The sequence below is a fragment of the Leptinotarsa decemlineata genome, unplaced genomic scaffold (assembly GCF_025532065.1).
Source record: "Leptinotarsa decemlineata unplaced genomic scaffold, Ldec_3_MD MMD2_tig00026307_RagTag_RagTag, whole genome shotgun sequence".
In the NCBI taxonomy this organism is placed as follows: Eukaryota; Metazoa; Arthropoda; class Insecta; order Coleoptera; family Chrysomelidae; genus Leptinotarsa; species Leptinotarsa decemlineata.
The window spans coordinates 5,083,248-5,104,331 of record NW_027412681.1 but is presented as its reverse complement, the minus strand read 5'-3'; the positions used below and the strand labels follow the sequence as shown (position 1 = coordinate 5,104,331).

The 21,084-nt window shown below is 36.4% G+C and overlaps 2 protein-coding genes across 4 annotated transcripts in view; one reads left to right on the top strand and one right to left on the bottom strand.

Moving 5' to 3' along the window:
• LOC111507146 (microtubule-associated protein Jupiter) overlaps positions 1–5,128 on the top strand; it is a 135,900-nt gene extending 130,772 nt beyond the window's left edge. Inside the window, exons 2-4 of the mRNA XM_074180884.1 lie at positions 144–322; positions 3,094–3,174; positions 4,514–5,128. Coding sequence (XP_074036985.1) covers positions 144–322; positions 3,094–3,174; positions 4,514–4,683 — 430 coding nt within the window. The 3' untranslated portion in view covers positions 4,684–5,128. The remainder of the gene's footprint in view (positions 1–143; positions 323–3,093; positions 3,175–4,513) is intronic.
• A 2,550-nt stretch (positions 5,129–7,678) lies between these two features.
• LOC111507147 (oxysterol-binding protein-related protein 3) overlaps positions 7,679–21,084 on the bottom strand; it is a 40,801-nt gene continuing 27,395 nt past the window's right edge. For 2 of the 3 annotated variants that reach the window (XM_023162409.2, XM_023162410.2), the window contains 2 exons: positions 15,532–15,840; positions 7,679–15,264 (listed from right to left, as the gene is read on the bottom strand). In XM_023162409.2, the coding sequence (XP_023018177.1) occupies positions 14,803–15,264; positions 15,532–15,840 (771 nt within the window). In that variant the 3' untranslated portion in view covers positions 7,679–14,802. The remainder of the gene's footprint in view (positions 15,265–15,531; positions 15,841–21,084) is intronic. The other variant, XM_074180910.1, reaches the window with a different exon arrangement.

Here is a 21,084-nt window from a genome sequence, read left to right as displayed (position 1 = left end):
CTACACTGCCATTTTTTCTGAAGACGTGTTTAGTTTTAGTTTAGTTTAGTTTAGTTTTCATTGAAAGCGGAAGAAAAACGTGATTATTATAAATAAAAGAAACTCATCGGATATTAATTTATTCAATTGTTTTTTTGTTTCAGAGTCTGCAACCGTTCGAGCGAAATCTTCAATGTCATGTGCACACCACCATCTGCCGGCAAATCGAATGGGCACTATACACCACGAAGATCTTCTCAGCACGTTGATTCCTTCAATAGATTGTTTGGATCTGCGGATATGAAGAGATCTCTGCCAAGGAGGGCTTCTTTGACCAACCAAGGTAAAAAAATATCATTCTTGACTAAAATAATCTTTTCAGTGGCGCTCTATTCCTATCAAGCTTTGATTTTTGTCTCAACGTTGCGTTTCTCTTTTCCAACTAACTAGTCGCAAAGTGAAAAAAAATTTTTTTCACACTTTTCAAAAATATTTACGTAAACTAAAATTTTGCAAAATTTATGTTATCACTATTCCGATTCAACGATTTAGGTACCTGCTGATTTCTACTATGTATCTAGGTTGCTATCGAAATTGTTATTTTTTCAAGTGAATTGTGAATGTATTTCATCAATTCGGACTTCCATTGTCTAATATAATATAAAATGATATGAAATTCCTGAAAAATATTAAAAAGATTAACCGAAAATAACAATTTTATTTGAACAAAAAAACTGAAATTACAAAGAAACAACCTAAAATCAACCAACAACCAAAAAATAAAAATTGAAATATTAATAAAAGCTGAAAATTAAAAATTATTTTTAACCAAAAAACGAAAACTAATAAAAATTAAAAGATTTCAAACCAAGTTATGTCAGGACGTTTCGATTGTTAGTATCCACAATCTTCTTCAGGTGATAACTGGACTTATTCCTTCGAGATCCGACTATTTATCTATCCCCTCTTCTCTCTCTCCGCTTCATTAGTTTTTAGCGGGAGATGACCGTTTGGCGGGAGTTGGTCGTTTTTCGTTTGATTAAAGGTTTCCATATGTTACGTATTTCTACGCTAGCTTGACTAAATGCGTTGTTGGACAACATATACACGGCTTCTTTGAATTCTCTCCTAAACCAGTGTTCCTCTTTGTGGATAATTTCAGCTTGAGCCCACTTGATATTATATTGATGAGTTCAAACATGTTCTGCTCAGCAATGCGAACTTTCAATGGCCTCTTAGTTTCACCAATATATGATTCTGGTTGAGATACGTAGACGACACCTTCATAATATGGAACCATGGGAATGCAGAACTAGATACTTTCCTGAAGCACATCAACAACGTAAGTCCTTCCATCACTTTCACAATGGAAAAAGAAGTCCGCAACGAATTGCCTTTCTTAGACGTATTGGTGAAGAGGACCGACACTAAGAAAAAGTCGGTCGGAGCCATATCAGGTGAATACGGGGGCTGTTCGATAAGGTTTCTTAAGTTTTTGGCCAGAAATTCGTTCACAATGATAGCCTTGTGAGATAATGCGTTATCATGGTGCAAAATTCATGAGTTTTCTTTCTATATATTTGGTCTTTTTCGACAAATTTTCTCTCAAACGCCGCATAACCTTCAGGTAATATTCTTTATTCACTGTATCACCTTCTGGCAAGAATTCCTAGTGCATAACGCCGCAGAAATCGAAATAAATCCTCAACACCTTCACTTTTACGAATTTTTTTTTTCGGTTTCAGCTCAAAAGTCGCCATTGCAAAGCTTGTTTGACTAGTCTGCATATCAAATTCCTAAATCCATGTCTCATCACCAGTTACAATGCGTTTTATGAATGTGGGGGGGGGGGAGTGACACGCTCTACATGTCTCCAGCGACACCTCATGAACTGGTTTGTGAGGTGTAGAAATTTTAACTTCCATTTGTCTCAGGCTTGAATGTTGATTTTCAGTCCTTGAATGTTGATTTTCAGTCACCATTTCCTTAGCCTCAGCGATTTCAACTTCAGTTGAGGATGTTGATAGCCGACCAGAGAGAGACAAACCTTCCACTACCACTCATACGCACATGTTTTTGATAAATTCATCTCATCGTGAGTCATGTGCAACATTTTTAGTAACCATTTGCAATGCAAAATTCGAAACTAATTATGTGTTCCATATTTTTATCCATTGTAAAAATCGCAAAACACGTTTGAGGTTAATTAACAAACTGAGTACTGTGATCAAACTAAATAACGGTTATCGTTCAAACTCCGCGTGATTCGACAATCTCTTCACGCGGGTTTCTTAAAGGATCTAGACAGAATGTAATTCCGGTTCAATTTATAAGAAACACTGTAAATGTTTTCAAGGATAACAAAGATTATTGTAGAAATTTTGGCTTTCGCGGCGATCTTTTGAAACTGTTTGTGAATTTGGGATTAAAGGACGTTGTCTGTGATAATTTCTTCCTGACGTTTCGCCAAGTCAGTAACTGGTATCTTCAGAGGTACGTGTTAACGCTTCCAAAGTTGAAGATACAGCTGCCGGACCGAGTCATGGCCGCTGAGGAGCCCCTCCTCAGTCTGTTAGATTATTCGAGCCGTAAACATCAAAATTCAGAACCGCATTCAGTTAGTGATGGAGTTTAAAAAGAAATTGCATGCAAATATTTTAAATAGTCAAACTCGTGAAGATACGATACGATTTCTCCCACCGGCCATGACTCAGTCCGGAAGCAGAACAGGTTGGCAGACATTACAACAGACGACAACCCCAACACAAACATCTTCAAAAGATTGTCACGAAAGCAAAAAGCTAGACTTTGACTTTCCTATCTAAATTTTGAGATACTAACGTGATATTCAAGTTTCTATATCTAAAACGAAGCTTCAAGGGTGCCAAGGCCAATATCATCTACAGCAGCGTAGATCCAACCTTGAAAGCGATACCACAGACTTCTAAATACCTATGTCACCCACTCGCGGCAGTGAGAAAGATGTTGGACGAACAGTTTCAACAAAGATTATTCTATTTTGAGTAGGTCCATAAATGATCTACATCTTTTTCAACAGAAATTAGTATTTATAGTTTTTTCTCATCAATATTTAACTTTCTTTCTTTGTTTCAGATGTTACTAATCGTAATCCAGTGACTGGAAATGGTGTAAAATCTTATGACAGCAAACCCACTAGTCCTCGAATCCATACAGGTAATACATATATTCGGCATCAATTAATTTCTATAAATTCAATTCCGTATTTATTACATATCCACAAATATTCCATTTTTGAAAAGAAATGATCATTATCGTTCAACACAAAAACTTGACCATGATATTTCGATTTGCTGAGAAAATTACTTTATTTAATTCTACTTGGGAGCTGTCCAACTTGTCCATTTTTCCCTAGTCTCCGCAAACCACTGTGGCGTCATGAGCTTGTTGCGTTTTTCCGGTTTTTCACTCATCCTGCATCCTCTACTAGTTTGTACAGGTCCCTGGATGGACCTTCTTCCTGACATACTTTAGGTTGTCCATAAACTATTTGTCTATTGTGATCCAACACCTCATATTCGCTTAAAATATGCATTGCCTGCTGCTAAAGTCTCTGTTGTACAGATCTATTTTATACAGATGTCCTCTCAGTGGACAATGTCCTGAATAGCCCTGCTCTGTTGAAGCAGTTCTTTGATTCTCTCTCAGACCGTCCATTTATAAAGGTTTTCTCGTATGTATTCCGGATGTTTTGTATACCCCCTTTACAATCTGGTTCCGTACTTTGGTACCCCCTCATCTGGTTCAGGGCCTATATATAGAGTTGATAATCCTTGTCTGAAACACTCATCAGCTTTTTTATTGCCTGCGATGCCGAGTGTTCTGGCACCCAGTATATGATCAATACATTCATGTCCGCTCAGTTATTCATGTCATTCCCAGACCAGTCTCAATGTCAGTTTTGAGTTCGTCGGTACCCGAAGTGCGGCCAGAGTGTCTGTGGAAATATTAATCCGCTCGTTCCATATTCGGATTTCCGACCCGTCAAATTTCAAAATTCTAAAGTCAGGTCACTGTTTTTAATAAACACTATCCTCAGAATGTCAGAGTAACAGTCATTCATCTTTTTTTTAGTTGTTGGGAGTCAATATTTTCTTTTCAGTAGCCTGTCCATATGTATTATTACGTCACTGATCATAAGCGAGAGGAATCAACAAATTACATATTCGTCAGATTGTGAAAATGACGTCAATTTCAAACGACGGCAGTGTAATAATTTTTCTTCGATGATCGACATTTCTGACTATCAGGACATGTCAACGTGAAAACAATTAGAAATCAATGCAGAGATCTACAAACTTGAGACGAGATGGTTTTATACAGGTTCTAATGTCATAATTTGAAATGTTAGAAGAAGCAAGATGGATAGACTCACAATGATGTAATCACATATACCTCTCCCCATGTAAAATATTTTGACGAACTCGCTCGATCTGTAGCACTGTATGCTTCTTTGGAAGAACATCTCTAAATTGTTTTTTCTCTTGTTTCACAGAACGAAACCCAGTCACTGGTGAAAGCTACACCATCATCAGCCCTGCTTCCACTCCAACCAAGCCGATGCAAAACGGATTCGCCCACACTAACGGAACTTCCACCCCTATGCAGAACGGCAACGCCACCCCCCAGTTGAACGGAAACTCCACCCCCAACGGACACGCCTAAACGTTGATACCCCCCCCCCCACAAATTTAACAAGAAACCAAAAATCATGCACTAACCAATCCATTAATAGGTTTAGCAACGGAACTGTGGTTTTTGGTTTCCGTAACTTCATCTCATAAATCGAACTTGCTTCCCATATAACCGACCTACCCTGTAGTATTCCGAACCAAACTTAGCGATCGTAGAACTTAAATATATAGGTAACATATTATATATTGTAAGGTTGAAATTGACTACCCGGGCACTTATAAATAACGAAGGGGGTATTTATATAGTGCGTGTGCCTCTTCTAGTTGTATCCTGTTTTCTAAGTGGTTATTTTTCATATGTTGTAACAAATTACTTTTAATTCATTTTCTGATCATGTTTATAGTTATTTATGTATTTAGAACATATATCTAGTGTTATGTATTTATAATCTAATTAAAATAGAAATTTTATACTAGTGCATCGTTTGATTTTACTACCCTACCAAATATATACTCCCCCTCCCCATTGCAGAGGATACAGCAGTCTCTCAAAATGAGATACCATGAAAAAAATATACTCTCAGTACAATTTGAAAAAATCTGAAAGAAAAATAGTCTTTTATTCTCCAATAGCGAATATGATGAAAGAGACGTGAATTTATCAGAAAGCTGTTTTTTCCTCGTGAAAAATGAGAATTAAAATTCCCTAATGCTTTTATACCACTGTTATATGTAAATAACGTTAGTTTCGTTCTATGAAGACATTTTCGAACAAATACAATAAACTGAAATAATTAACAACATACACCCTCATATACCTGTACAAACAACTACAGTAGGTAATAACAGATGGTCCTTAATAACTTTATTACCTGAATTTTATTTACCTGTAACAATGTGGGTACGCTAACCTGAAAACCGGCGAGTAGATCAGGTCAATGTGATCATTTAGTAGGTTACATCAACAATGCTTATGTTTATGAATTTCAAAGGATTCCAAATAATTGAGTATCCAACCCTTGCCTACATAGGGCAAAATTCCCGTATCGTTTAGATTAAATGGATTCAACACAGGAACAATCCAGAAAAGACGTTAGCTGTCAAAGTGACAAACAGAATTATTTTCGCTGCAACTAATTTATCGAATTATTTCCACAAAGTGCAGTATTTCTGGTTGATGATCAGCCATTCGCCAGAGGTTAATCTCTCTTATTAGTGTGAGTGTTAGTTATAGTGAGCAAGAACCCTCCAGACCTCTGGTGAGTGCGTCCAGATATATCACTTCAGGAAACTGTTCACAATATTATCGCCTGCCCTTGGGAAATCTAAGGGCGTGAGTCATTCCGATAGCGGTATGGAGAAACTGCTAGACAGTCTGATGGCCAGGGACAGGGGTGAAGTGATTGGCCTCATAGGCCTTTTGCTTGATCGTCTGGGCCTGAGCCCATCAGAGCTGTTGAAAGTCACTCCTGGGTCGGCGATTAGGGAGCCTCCGGGCACCCCACCAGGGGTCGGGGAGCTTCTTGATCGTACTCCAAGGAGAGTCTCCTCCAAAGATACCCCCGTCGGCTCCACCAATTCTGCGCAGCCAGAGACAATCAATGCCATAACAAAGCCGAATGAACTGGCAAAAAAGAAGCGTAGACTTCCGGAAGACTTTCCTCTCCAGACAACCCAAAACGACGAAACAAATCAGGTTGGAAATCCCACGGAACAGGGAGCTAGCTCCCCTCTCCCTCCGCGCCCTGAGATGCCCCAAAACATCAAGAAAACTCGAGTTCCCCCATTTGTCGTTCGCCAGAAGGACAAGCGGGTTCATTTCACGAAGTTGGTTACCTTTCACAAAGTCAACTATACAAAAGCAGTAAACCTGCTTTTCCACACTTTTCTACTTCCTGAAAATGTCAAAGTCGAAACGTCGAACAACGCAAAATTTTGAACGCGGTTCAACTCGACATCAGATGTTCAAATTTCTAACCGCGGAAATCTATTCTATTTGTATACTTATCTGGTGATGTTTCTAATACTTTATCCATCTTCATTATTATACCGACGATCAATTTGATATTATCAGTGTCAATGATAATAATGATATCAAATTTATTTACATCAAAAGACTAATCACAACTACATATTATAATGTTTTGATTTAAATAGGTCTTTCCCAAAATAAAATATTTAAACAAAATTAGTTTTCACCATATTTTGATTATTTTCTTATCATGCAGAATATATCAATAGAAAATTTATATTAATACCCCCATTCCGACGCCTAATGATATTATCTTAAACGTAATATCAGAAAAAACATCTAGCGGTTCTTTTGGCGGTATTTTCGCATTCTTTGTCGGTGTTTTCGCGTTCTTTGTCGCATATCCCTATTTTAATGGCTCGTTAGTGGCGTCCTCAAAGGATATAGAGGGTAGACATATCTCAATGATTTTGTGTGTGAATTGCAGAACTATAAGACATTTTTGGCGCAGTACGGACGCACAAACTTAATATCGCTCAAATATTAACAACTATGTCTGACAGAGATAACAGAACACAAGATTACTTCGAAATGTGTGCAAAAGGTCAAAAAATTAACATATCAAGAAGTTGAAAATATACCTACTCTTGATTTAATGTTGAATTAATTCATGCTGCATAAAATGAAACGTGCAAAAGCATATTTTTCAATTATAATGGTAATTCAGACTGCATGTTTCCACCCTTTGATTCGATTAGACAATTCCTAAAATAGATTTTGCGGTTCATAACTATTATTGCAGGAAAGGGTTAGAAGAAACGAAAAAAACATTAATTTTTTTATTAACCTTCACCAATCAAAAAAAGTTTGGATAATTACAAAGGGACATGGTACATATTTCATTTCTCAAGGAAAACAAAATAACATAAATGTTATGAGAATTAAAACAACAGCTGGAACATACAAATAACTGTCCCTAATATGATTATTGTCACGATTTCATTGACTGCTGGAATGTTCGCCCAATATATTAATTTGAAAACAAATAAATGTATGGAATTTCAAGACATATAATATGATTTACAACACAAAATCAACAAAATGAAGTGACAGAGAATATTTTATCAATAATCCATAAAGAACACAGTTCACGATCCCTGGAACAAAAACTATTCTTTTTGATTATCCATTAATTTGTCTTTCTTCGCTCAGACATCTGCACGTCATTTGAAACAAATAAAAAAATGGAGTATGATGAAATCCAGTTGAAAACAACCATTGGCATATTTAATCAACAAAAACATTTGCGGGAAATTTCTAGGAATAAGAAGCAAACGTTACACACTGCATAGTCAGAAATAATGCTTCTACTGTATTCTAAAAAGTTTCCCAAACAAGCCAACCAACGGTTATTCTTCTCATGAAAAAATAAGCTACCAATAATCGAAAAAAATCACATCAAACATATAACATTCACATAAGCAAAAGGTACCTGAAAAGGGAATAACTAATTAAAGAAAAATCACACCAAGTGCTGAAATAAAATAATGCTCTGCAATTAAAAAATAACATACATCGTAATATATCTATCACTTGTTCTTAAAAATCACCATGTTCTGTACTTGAGTTTGAAAAAAGTTTTCCAATGCCAAGAAGCACCCAGTAATCCTAAATTAGTAGAAACTCCTTACGTTATGGCATGGCAGTGGAGAACTTCAATCAATCAAAGTTAGAAACCAACTATTCTCAATATATATATATTTATATATTTTTCAACAATTTACCTTAATGACTAGACAGGAAGGTTGTTTTTAATATAACAGTCCATAAGTTTATAATTGATTTTTGCGCTTTATATATTTCCTAAAATTTAGCGCCTTTTCCTATAACTAATATTTTTTATAGCAGATCAGGCTTCCAATACATTTTTGGTGCATCCGGAAATTGTTGCCAATTGATCAGGGTTCGAATAAAGTTGAAAATTTTTAAATAACTGTACGAGTAATGTGCTCGTTTGCAATGGAGTACAAAAATGTTGGCAGTTCATCTTTCAACTGCCACAAATACCAACTGAACAGGTTTGTACTCCACATACAAACGTAGCAATGAAATGCAATATTGAAAAAATGTAACTCAATCTTTTGAATAGGATCACATATTATTTACATCTTTGCAAAAGTAATTATGAAAGAAGAAAGCAGAAATGAAGGTTTTACTGAAGATTTAATTTCAATCCTATGAAGGCGTAGAAGGGTCAGCAATGATTTTTTGAAAACTAGTGAATTCTGAGCCCTAATTTCAAACTTGGCATTTAATGAAATTCCAATTTCAAAGCCAGAATTTGATGAAATTCCGAATTTTAAAGTAGGAATTTAATGAAATTCCAAATTTTAAAGTAGGAAACTAATTACATTCCAAGTTAAAAGTCCAAATTTAACTAAATTCTTAGTTCAAAGCCACAATTTGATGAAATTACGAATTTAAAAGTAGGAATTTAATGACATCCTTAAGAGTCCAAATTTAATGAAATTTCGACATTCAAGTCGGAACATAATGTAAGTCTGAGTATAAAATCGGAATTTAACAAAAATTCGAGTTCAAAATCGAAAATTATCAGTTTTTGAAACAATAAAATAAAAATCCGAGTTCAAAATCCGTATTTGAATCAGAGTTCAAAGAGAGAATTTCACAGAAAATCTAAGTTTAAAGTCGAAATTCACCAAAATTTCCGAGTTTGAAGCTGGTTAAGAGTCCATAGTTAATGGAAATCAGGGTTTGAAGTCAGAATTTAACAGAGACCAAAATCGAAATTCAACAATCACGAAAATTTGTTGGATCCCGACTTTAAACTGGAAATTTAGTTTAATTTTTAGTGCAAAATTCAGTAAATTTTATTTTTAAAAAAATGTAAGGAACTTCTGAGTCTTTTTGAATTCTCTCTAAATAGTTTTCAACATGCATTTGTTAGATTATCATTTCTCAACATAATTATTTTAAAACAGAAAAACAATACGAATTTCCTGAACATTATGAATTGGTTTTTTGTTTTCATCACAGAGAACTTGGTTTTCCTTCCATTTTTAATTTTATTTTATTAACCATAGAAATAAAAACACTTCAACAAATTTTTTTTATATGAGATGAAACGTTTGAAGGTGCTGAAGAACTTAGAAAGACTTTATTTTATATTCGACGCCGACGGTTTGAACTTTCGATTATCTGTAAGGAACAGTTCAAACTGTAAATTAACCATAATCGACAATTCAACTGTCAATTTTGGCTAACTACTAAATAGTCGACAGTTTGAACATTCGTGAGTTAAATGCAATCATACCTTGTATCTGTTCACCAAACAGATGGAGTTGTAAAAGGACATGATCTTTGCATGATTTATCACAAGTTCAGTGTTATTGTTATTGGCAAATAAATTTCATCTGTCTTTTTCGTTCCAGCTAACTTACATTTTCCTTCTTACTTGCTCAGTCATGCCATGTGCTCGTTTTACTTTCAAAAATTATTAAACACATAGTAGTGAAATGACAATTTTTGTGTAATTTCAAATTTCTCAGCAAAACTTCTCAGCATATTGTTTTGATGGTATCATATACATCTGGAAGTTTACTTTATAGACATGCAAGAAGCAGATGATCCACCACCTTTTCGGTGAACGAACAATAGTACAAATACATGTATATGAGGCTACTGTATAATTTAGCATGTCTACAGGTTACAAAATCTGAGATACGTATTAGATCCGGTATTAAAATTGTATACCTTCATCTTTTATTTGACAATGTCAAAGGTTATATGTTAGATAATATATTCATTCGCAAATTTGCACATGTGTGCCTAATTGAATAGAATACTGAAGCTGTTAGATAATATAAATTTTAATTACCTTTTTTATCGTCTTTTCCCATTGGTTAATCATGAAAAACTAACATCAGCTGAGAGAATCTGACAGAAAAAATTGGAAAAATATAGGTTGCCTACGTTCCGCCTAGGTTTGAACAAGTGACTCAGCAATATTATTAATATACCCCTCATTAGTTTTCAATCGAATTTTCTATTTTTAATGAAATATTTTTTTATTCCCTACCCAACAGTATTAGGTTGTCTCAGAAAAAAATGTCACATCTATGATTGCCTAGATTTAATGTTGAGTTTTAAACGTGATCTCTGTCATCGTCAAATAACATGCGTGTATATATGTACAACACCGGATCTAAGACTATAATACTTGACATTTATACTCCAATGTAACGTTGACAGGTGAAACAATAACCTCAAAATTGATTCACCCTCAAAAATTCAGAACTTTCAACATAAACTTGCTGAAAAACCTAAAGTATCATTTCAAACTACGTTTTGCAAAGATGTAAAACAGCTTGATTATAAATACTTGTAGCTGCTGGACTTGCATAATAGAAATATTTTTGTAGGTTCCAAAATCGTATAAATGTGAAGTAGATAGCAAGTTTTCTTAGCAGAAGGAAAATACTCAAGAATTAAAAGGTGAATTTGTGCTCAAGATGAATTGGGAGAACTGTAAAACTCATGTATGTCCTTAATCTACACGTGCAATATGTGATTTATAGTAGGTGAGACGTGTCAAATGGAAAACCTGTATTTAATTTCAAGTAATTCGACTAAAAGATACACTTTTTCGTAAATCCGTAATCCTAAAAACGTGTATTGTTTTAGATTTCAAAAATCAGAAGAGTTCGCAGTATTCTAGTCGCAGTAATAACTATTTTCGCCATAGTTGTTCAACAAAGAAACACTTCTGTAAATGTGCGTCCAAAACATAACTTAAGTTAAGGTTATACATTACAATTTCTCTGGTATTTCGCAAAATAGAAAACTTAACTTTCAAAACAAACTTGTATCGGTTAACAGTATCACGTTGCTTAAAATTTCTCGTGAAATATTTTCAGTCGCTGGAAAACTTGCTGCGTTCGGGAACCATATAAACATCTACAAATGAACATCAAAACGTGGCAATATTTCATGAGATGTATTCTCAAAAAAACAAACAAACCCATTGATGAACTATACACCTAACCTTAATAGAACAATGCAATTATATACAAATAACCGGGAACAATTGCTGCACAATTTAAATATACAAATTCAGTGAGTACTGACTTTGAGGTGCTGAAGCTTCTGTCCGGAGAGGATTATGACTTCTGGAGCGCTTAAAATATCACACAGAGGTTGGTTTCGATCAAAGAAAAAAGACTTTCTCGATCATGTCGGAATGTTTTCGAGATGGAATGTTTTCAGATAAGTTTTTGCCATTATCAATGACCAAAGCCATATTTTTCACAAAGATCAATTCAATCGTAATTTCATATGTGATATCATCAAACATTTGTGCATTTCCTTTGCAATGATTTTGCAGAGACGCACACGTATACCTATCATCATACATATAATAACATGTTTGTCTGGCAAATCTAATGACATTACCCCCTCCCACAATTCATTACATTGAATCATCCTTCGGAGATGGTTTTGAAATTATTTAAATATTTGGCAGATGCGGCTTCATTGACGAAATTATTTCAAACAGAAAATAGAATTTTTGCAAACAAATGGAATTTTCACTGCAAAATATTTCTGTATTGATAAATTTCTATAGATACAATAGTAACTCTTGTTGTATTTCAATGAGAATTTGAAGCTATAAAAGATTGAAACAAATTAAATATGAAGTGATCTTGACTTTTTCCAATATTCTATTGTCAGAAGGAGGTTTGTTTTTTTACAATTATGAATTGTCTCAATTTAGTTTTAGGTGACGGGATATAAAGGAATGAATTAATTCACCATGACCACTGAACGAATCAAATTAATTATGAAAACGTCTGCAATAATGCATGTATGACGTATTACATCAAGTTCATTAGTTAGACTTTTTTTAAATAGATGAATAATAACTTTCATCTAATTTATAACATATATCAACATATTAAAAAAGGTTTCAAAACAGTATTCTACATTGGAAGCATACTGAAGATTCAATGTAAAGTTCAGTCACCTTTAATAAGAAACGAATATTACCAAGTGCACTGTTTTTTTCAATACGATGCGTAGGCATGGCAGAGGCTTTATAAAACTTTTAACCCATTTAAATTGCCACTCGTTTAAACGGACGTGTTCAAACAGCTAACAAGTTTCAATCATCAACGTGTTTAATCATCAGTTTATTTTAATCATCAACGTGTTTAAATCGTCTATTCGTTTTAATCGTCAATCAACATGTTTAAATTGTCTATTATTTTTAATCGTCAACGTGTTTGCATCGTCAACGTGTTTGAATCGTCAACTCATTTTTATCGTAAACACAATTAAATAGTCAATGTGTTTAACTGGTCAACACGTTTCAATCATCCATACGTTTAAATCATCAACGTGTTTAAACAGTCAACTGGTTAAGTCCTCAACGCATTTGAATAGTCAACACGTTTAGTCAACGCTTTTAAATCAGCCACGTGTCCAAATCGCTTACATGTTTACAAGTATCAAGGTGTTTAAATAATAGACACGTTTGAATCATCAACACATTCAGTTAGTCAACGTGTTTTAATCGCATTTCAATAGTAAACGCAATTTAATAGTCAGCGTGTTTAAATCGTCAAGCGTTTAAACAGTCAACTGTCTCAAAGTGTTCAAATAATCGACACGTTTGACTAGTCAACACGTTTAGTCAGTTAACGTGTTTAAATCATCAACGTATTCGAATCATAAACGCAATTAAACAGTCAGCGTATTTAAATCGTCAAGCGTTTACTTAGTCGACGCATTAAAATCACCCACGCATTTGAATCGTTAAGGGCTTGAACAGTCAACTGTTTAAATTCTCAACTCATTTAGATAGTCTACATGTTTGAGTGGTCGACACCATTAATTCGCCAACGTGTTTGAATAGTCAGCATGTTTAAACAGTCAGCGTGTTTGAATCGTTTAACCCGTTAACGCATTCAAATCGTAAACGCGATTAAACGTGTTTGAATCTTCAACGCGCCCGAGGTCAATGTGTTTTAATCGTCAAAGCGTTCAATTCGTCAACGCATTTGAATTGCCTTTATATTTGAATTGAGAACACGTTCAACAGTCCTCGGGAGTCCTCGGCTAGCAATAGGCTAAGAAGGAGGAGGAGTGATAGCAATGAGTAACTGCATGTTCAGTTCACATGATTGTGATCACGGTATTGTCTTGTGAGGGTAGTAACCCACCTATTGAGAAAGTGTAAATGCTAATGAGTTTCATCACACGAATATCAATAACGCAGTCTTTATTAGTAATGCTCTGAACCCGTCTTTATCTTCGAGTCTCATCGAACCGGTGCATAACCAAGGACAGGTTTCAAATCGCCAATGAGTTTAAATAGTTCGATACTACAAATTTCGTTCGACGACGACTTACCAGTCATATTTTCTTCTGTCTTATGTCTTATGCCTATGTTCTTATATTCACGTTTGTCAGAGAAAATATGCCTGTCTTAATCTGAGGTGTTTTTCCAAGTGAACCTCTGGGTTTCGAGAACAGAAAAGGATTACTTTTTGTAAAGTAAATCATCTAAAGGAAGCTGGGGATATAAATTTTGTTTTTTTTCGTGGACTTTTAGACTTTTCAGTGGTTCATATTGCACAGTACCTTTTCAGGATGAACTTTTTAGTTTGCCCTTCATTACACTTTTGTAGATTCTGTATTGATTTGGCTTTGATTATTTCTCTGATTGAGAAAGATTAAATTTCCAACAAACAGCAAGAAATATTCAAATATCTTTGGCAATAACAATTTGTTAATTGTTAGACAATTCAACACAGTTAATTTACCGATTGATTTATTGAAAAAATATTTCAGTGAAATAAATTTTGAAAACAATGTTGAATCTGTCCATCCCTCTTATCGAAACCAACCTCCGATGAAACCTCAACTAGAAGTTGGATGACCTTTCGTGGCCATAGTCTATTATAATAGTATCTTTTGTAAGCTCAAGCTGCGTCATATAATGGAATTTCCATTCCATTCCACATTACAACGGACGATAAGCTTTATAAAAGATACTGATATAGAAACCTCAATCCTTTTGAGCCAGCAACCCTCTACGCGACCAGCACTCACAACTCACCTGCGAACCTCAAAGAACGCGCAACAGTTCACCGCATATCACCACAGCGACTCGAACTGCATATTCGCAAATCCCGGATTCTTGCGCATGTCCCAGTACTTGCCGTTGTACTGCCAAGCGTCCTGTTGCGGCGGACTCGAGAACCATCTCGGCTCGTACTCGACGTTCAACTCTTCGCGGCGTTTCCTCCTGTCGCGCTGCATGCCCTCGAGTTGCAGCTTCAACGTTTCGGCCGTGGAGAGGTCGCCCTCTTCGAGGGCGCGCTGGTCGGGCCGAAAGCGTGTATCTGTGGGCGGCAGCAGGTTTGCTTCGGGACCGAGCTCATTCAGCTCGATGGCGAAGCGTGTGAAGCCGTAGTAGCGTTCGTGGTTGGGGGGCAGAGTACCAGCACGCCAGATGCACCGAGCAGAAGGGGCGACGCCACAGTACAGGGATTCCGACCATTTGCCGAAGAGGCGGCGGACCGGTTGGCCTGATTCGTCGTAGACAGCGCCGACGACCTAGTAAAAAAGAATTAAAATTCTGACATATTTGCAAGAACTACGAAACAATATAAAAAAATAATTTTTTTTTCAAACGTTCCTAACAACGTTGACACAAATTCCAACCCTCAATATAAAGATATACATAAACGTTTGTGAACAAACGCAACTGAAGAAATATTGATCTTGAAATAAGTGACAAAAAATAAGCCAAAAGCCATGTGTGAATAAACAGTGACGTTCAGAAAATATTCTAGTCTTTTCTATCCAACAAACTCCACTCACCTCATGCCGCTTCGCCGACCAATAACTAGCCTTCGCAAACGTCAGCTTGCAAGTGATCCTCCCGTTGGTGATCCTGAGCTCTCCATACTGATCAACCCATCTCTGCCCGCTGAACAAGTTGTGCACGCAAGTCGTCACCTTGTTCCACGTGTACAGATCGCCCGTCTTCGGCAGAAGAACGTTCACGTTGCCGAGCGGCTGGAACTCCATGCTCTTGCCCCAGAACTTGGTCTTCACCCTGGCGTCCTGCCAAAAAGTGAAGCTGGGACTCTCCGCGTAGCAAGCCCCGATCGGCGGATGATGCGACACCTACGATGTAAGTAATTGATAATAATAATAATAGTAATTTATTGGTAACTGGTAACACAAGAGGTAACTGTAGTGAAAAACTCTCTCCGCGACAAGTATCAGCACAAACTTCGACAGATCTGGTCATCGGAACTGTCGGGGAAGAACAAAGTTGCTGCAACAAATATGCTTTCCGTTCCAATCTTACTCTACTCGTTTGGAGTAGTGAAGTGGACTCGGGAGGAGCTGTATCAACTCGACGTAAAGACCCGAAAAATGATACATCTCTATAGGAGTTTGCATCCCAAATCGTCCGTTCCACGGTTGTACTTCCCCCGACAACAGGGAGGCCGTGGACTTTTGAGTTTGGAGTGTCTACATGACAGAATGGTACTGGATACAGCCTGTAAAGTTGTCAGGAGTTCGGATCCCCTTCTCTGCATGGTCCGTGACCATGAGAGAGCAGGAATTGGAGCTTTTTTCCTTAGGGCAGCTGCCCGAGCAGCTGATGAACTCGGTATAGTTATCGACTCTGAACGAGGTGACTACAACTCTGTCACCGAGTTGGAACCAGTTCAGCAAAAAGCTCAGGTAAAAGCCGCAGAGACCACCTTACTTCTACGGAGACACAAGGATAAGCCAATGCATGGGGTCTTCTTCAATAACATTGGAGACCTTGGTTTATCAAAGAGCCTGACGTTCGCTTTTTTCAGGTCGAGTGGGCTGAAGTCGGAAACTAAGGGGTTCATCATGGCTTGCCAGGATGGTGTCTTCAACACCTTAGTCTACCGCAGTCGCGTGATGGGTATAGAGGTTCCTGACACAAGGCGCAGGGCCTACCGCGAGGCGCCCGAGACCCTAATGCACTTGCTATCAAAATGAACAAACAAAACAATTTCATTGATAAAGTTGTGTTAATTTTTCTAACAGTGTTTCTGTTGGGTGTCGATGTTGTGCTCTTGCATGGGGACTTCCTAATGATTTTCAAATTGTCGTCTTTTCTAGCAAACTTCTGAGGGTTTGGAGGGTTGTGTTTGGGGTTATTGGGATGCCTTAATCTTGATATTTTCCTTATAGCCGTTGTTTCAGATACTTAATTGTTTTCAAGGCCCTTTGATATCGAGAAACAGTGGGTGCGAGTATTCAATAAGTGGACGACAAATTAGTTTATATATTCAGCTTGCTGTTCATGATTTTGCACCTGCTCCCAGATTTGTCAAACTTGCGACATATGCGACTCTTGCAATTACTTTCTTTTTTTGTTATTGACGTGGCTGTTGAAATCTGGAATCAAGCACCTAGGTAATTAACTGTCGATTTTGCATGTAAGATATGTTGGAAAACGTTAATTGTTGGAGAAGTTGCGAAATTCCAATGATTAAATATGATGAACTGAGACTTAGACCGCCCGTACACGAGCCACATTTTGCGATCGAATCGAACACACAATTGCAGTCGCGTTCCAGCGAACTCAAGCCGCCCATAAGAAATACTGTACTACACGTACACAGGCGTTCACAAAAGTCAAAACAGGCGTCTGCTATCAACTTGCTGCTGATCTCCGACGAGATGTCATCGCCTCATCCGCCGTACATGAACCACTAACTTGCAGTCGTCCCCAACCGCGTATACCGTCGTGTACTTTTTCTCACATTGGTCTCACAGCGTTCAATTTTTGGTTTCAAAATTCTAATTAATTCATCAAAGAAACTAATGGACATTCTGAAGTAATTGAAAAATTTGTTTTCGTCTTTCCGGAGTTTATCGAATAAAATATAAAAATTTCCTTCCTGTTGTCGCGCAACCAGAAGTGGATGTAATAATAATAATAATAATACCTTTATTTCCAACAGGTTAACACCCAATCACAGGAAATACAGAACAATGCAATTAAAACTATTTCTTAGAGATACTATAATGAAATGTTACATAGGCATAAAAATTAGTACTAATATAAAAGTAATTAATAACAAATGAAATTCAAGAGAATGCAGAAACTTATAAATGGAATTTATACACATACATACGGCATATTAACTATGAACGACAAACCCGTAGCCCTTGCTGATCTCAGAGTAAGACCGTATTCCTCCGATAACATTCCAATATACTATTTAGTGAGTCATGGTGAATGTCGCACTGCAAGCTCATTCCATTCACTAAACCACACATATGGAATATTGGTGATCCAATAAGTAGATTGGTTCTTGGTGTAGGAGTGTAAAACGTAATTTCTTTACGTGACTGAAGACGAGGTACTCTAAAGAAAATTTGAGCTAGAATGTCTGGACAATCAATTTTGTTGTGCAAGACTTTAAAGAGGAATGTAATTGCCGACAGATCTCTTCGTAGTTCAAGAGAGTTGAATGAAAACGTTTCAAGCAAAACATTATACTCAATTCCGCGTTCAGGATATATGCCATTACACTTGAAGAATAGATATTTCAGGAATTTCCTCTGGACAGATTCTATCATTATTTTGGCGTACTGGTAAAAAGGAGACCATATTAGGCCAGCATACTCCAATTTGCTTCTTACGAACGTATTAAACAGGATAATGAGTGTACTAGTATTCGCAAAATTGGACCAGTTTCTTATACAGTATCCCAATGTTTTGAGGGCCGACGAGATTGTCTTTGATATATGATCCATAAAACTTAGTTTAGGATCAAATAAAACTCCCAAATCCTTTATAGAAAGGCATCTTTCAAGGACCTTATTATTTATGTTGTAATCAAATTGTAAAATAGTTTGTTTTCTGGAGAACGATAGAACTTTGCATTTTGCAATGTTGACAGATAAACGGTTTTTAGAACACCATTCAGTTGCCAAATCGAGTCCAATCTGCAAGTTATGGCAGTCGTTCAAATTATTTATACGATTGTAGATCTTAAGGTCGTCAGCAAAAAGAAGATGATTGCATTTCAACAACTGAGATAGATCGTCAATGAATATTAAAGACAACAGTGATCCCAGGTTGGATCCTTGAGCCACACCAGTACCCAAAACGATCGTACGATCGTCTTCTGCTTCTCCTCTAAATAAGAAGTAGTAGTGCTTCTTCTTCGAAATCCAGTTTAAAAGTGGCACTAAACTCTGACACCACAAAATATAGATGTCAGTTGCCTCAACTGCAAGTGCGGTTCATATGACCGCAAGTCGATCACAAAGATATGGTTGGGTCAACCGCGAAGTGCAGTCAACGTGGCCACAATGTTGTGGTTGCCTCAATTGCAAATATTTGGTCCGTGTACGGCCGGACTTAGATGAGTTTGGCTGAAGCCTCCATTTATTGAACCAGTCATTGTTGCAAGATGTTTCAAATTGTTAATAACTTTGTCTAGCGATTGATCGTGCACAATTAGGGCAGTGTCATCACTCAAAGTATATTTACCTCATATCTTTTTTTTTTCTTGATTCATACTTATGTTATGATTTTGATATATAATAATAATAATAATAAAGGTCTTTATTATTTTCAAATAATATACATATAGATTTTAACATTGTATGCAAAAAAAAAAAATAAAAACATTTCTGAAAATAAAGGGCGAAGTTCATTTTCTGCAGACAAACGATAGTTTTACTACGAAAATGTTCTTCCAGTTAACCCTAATACAGTGCGTCGAAGAATTCATATGCGTTTGTACATGTAATTGACAAATAGACAATGAGAGAAATAAGTGATAAGTGACGAAAATCGTTATGTTTGTTGGTTTGGCAGCGGGGCAGAGGGGTATCTAGACTTGTGTTTTGAATAAATTATTTTTATATTCTGATCTGAAGCAAGTAATACTGAGGTTCTTCAAACTTTCAGGAACGGAATTATATAAATTATAAATTTGGTTGGTGAAAGATCGTCTGAACATTTCAGTTTTGAATTTAGGTGGGGATAATAATCCTTTAAATCGTAGATTTAAATTATGTATGTCTGTCCTGAAAGATATTTTGTTGTACAAATATGAAGGAGTTTTAGATAGAAGAATTTTGTAATATAAAGTGACCGCATGATGAACTCTTCTATTTTCCATATTCAACCATCCAATCTCAATTAATTTATGTGATATTCTCTGATTTTTCCTCACGCCGTATATTAGCCTCAAACAGGAATTCTGCACTTTTTGAATTTTATTTTTGTAAATAGTTGTTAAGTTCGGACCATAGACAGAGTCAGCGAAATTAAAATGTGATAAAACTAATGTTTCGCACAGTTTCATTTTGATTTTTCGAGGAAGCAAATGCCTGTTTCCATAAATCAGTTTTAGTGAACCATATGCCCGTCGAATCAATTGATTAACATGTTTTTCGAATCTTAGGTCTGCCTCTATGATAATGCCTAGGTTTTTAGCTTCTTCCCTATTATAAACGCGTACGTTTTTTGAGAGAATAAATCGTTGTAATCAATATAAAAATTGTTGCAAGAATATTTCATGAATAAAGTTTTGAAGGCATGAGCTGTTTTTCCCAGTTTCGCTCCGCGTTCGGTGTTTTTGATCATTTTCACGACGTTTCGGCAAAGTCTCATTTGTCATCTTCTGGAAATGTCTGGAGTGTAGACCTAGACTGACTCTCTGGAACTCTTAATTCTTAATTCATAGAAGTGGCAGGTGCCTTACATCTGAATTGTTTCCCCTGCCTGTTCATCATTATGTCTGAATTATCACGTGCGGAGTGTTGCTCTGCGGTCTGTTTCATTTTGTGAAGTGATACAATGGATCTCCATGTTGCTGTTAATCTTTGTGCGTCATCCCTCTTACTCATACTCCTGGGTCGTTTCTTGACTATGAAAGCATCTCTGATTGTTCAAGAGTAGAAGTTTTCATTGCTTGCTAATGTTTTTGTATTCTCGAAATTGATGTGTCCTGTCGCCAATATATATTGGATGAGAGAAGACATGGTGACTTTTCCTTTCACTGATAATTTGTGTTCATTCTTGCCTACGTTGATTCGCCTGTTGGTCTGACCGATGTTAGTCTTGTCACAATCTTGACATGGTACTTTGTAAACTCCTTGGAACTCCAGTGGTACCTGATCCTTTGGATTACGGAGCGTGGACCTTCTGATACGAATTGTGTTGTTATGTTGTGTTGGTGGAGAATTCTGCTGATTTTATCTGTGGTATAATTTTCTCTGAGTAGACATTCATTTGTAGAGTTGTCTCGATGGTGTTCAACTCTTGTTGTCTGTGTTTGTTGTCTGCCAGCCTCCTTGAACGTGTAATTATTGATTTTGCCACAGAGCATATTTGTTTTGAGTGGTGATGTG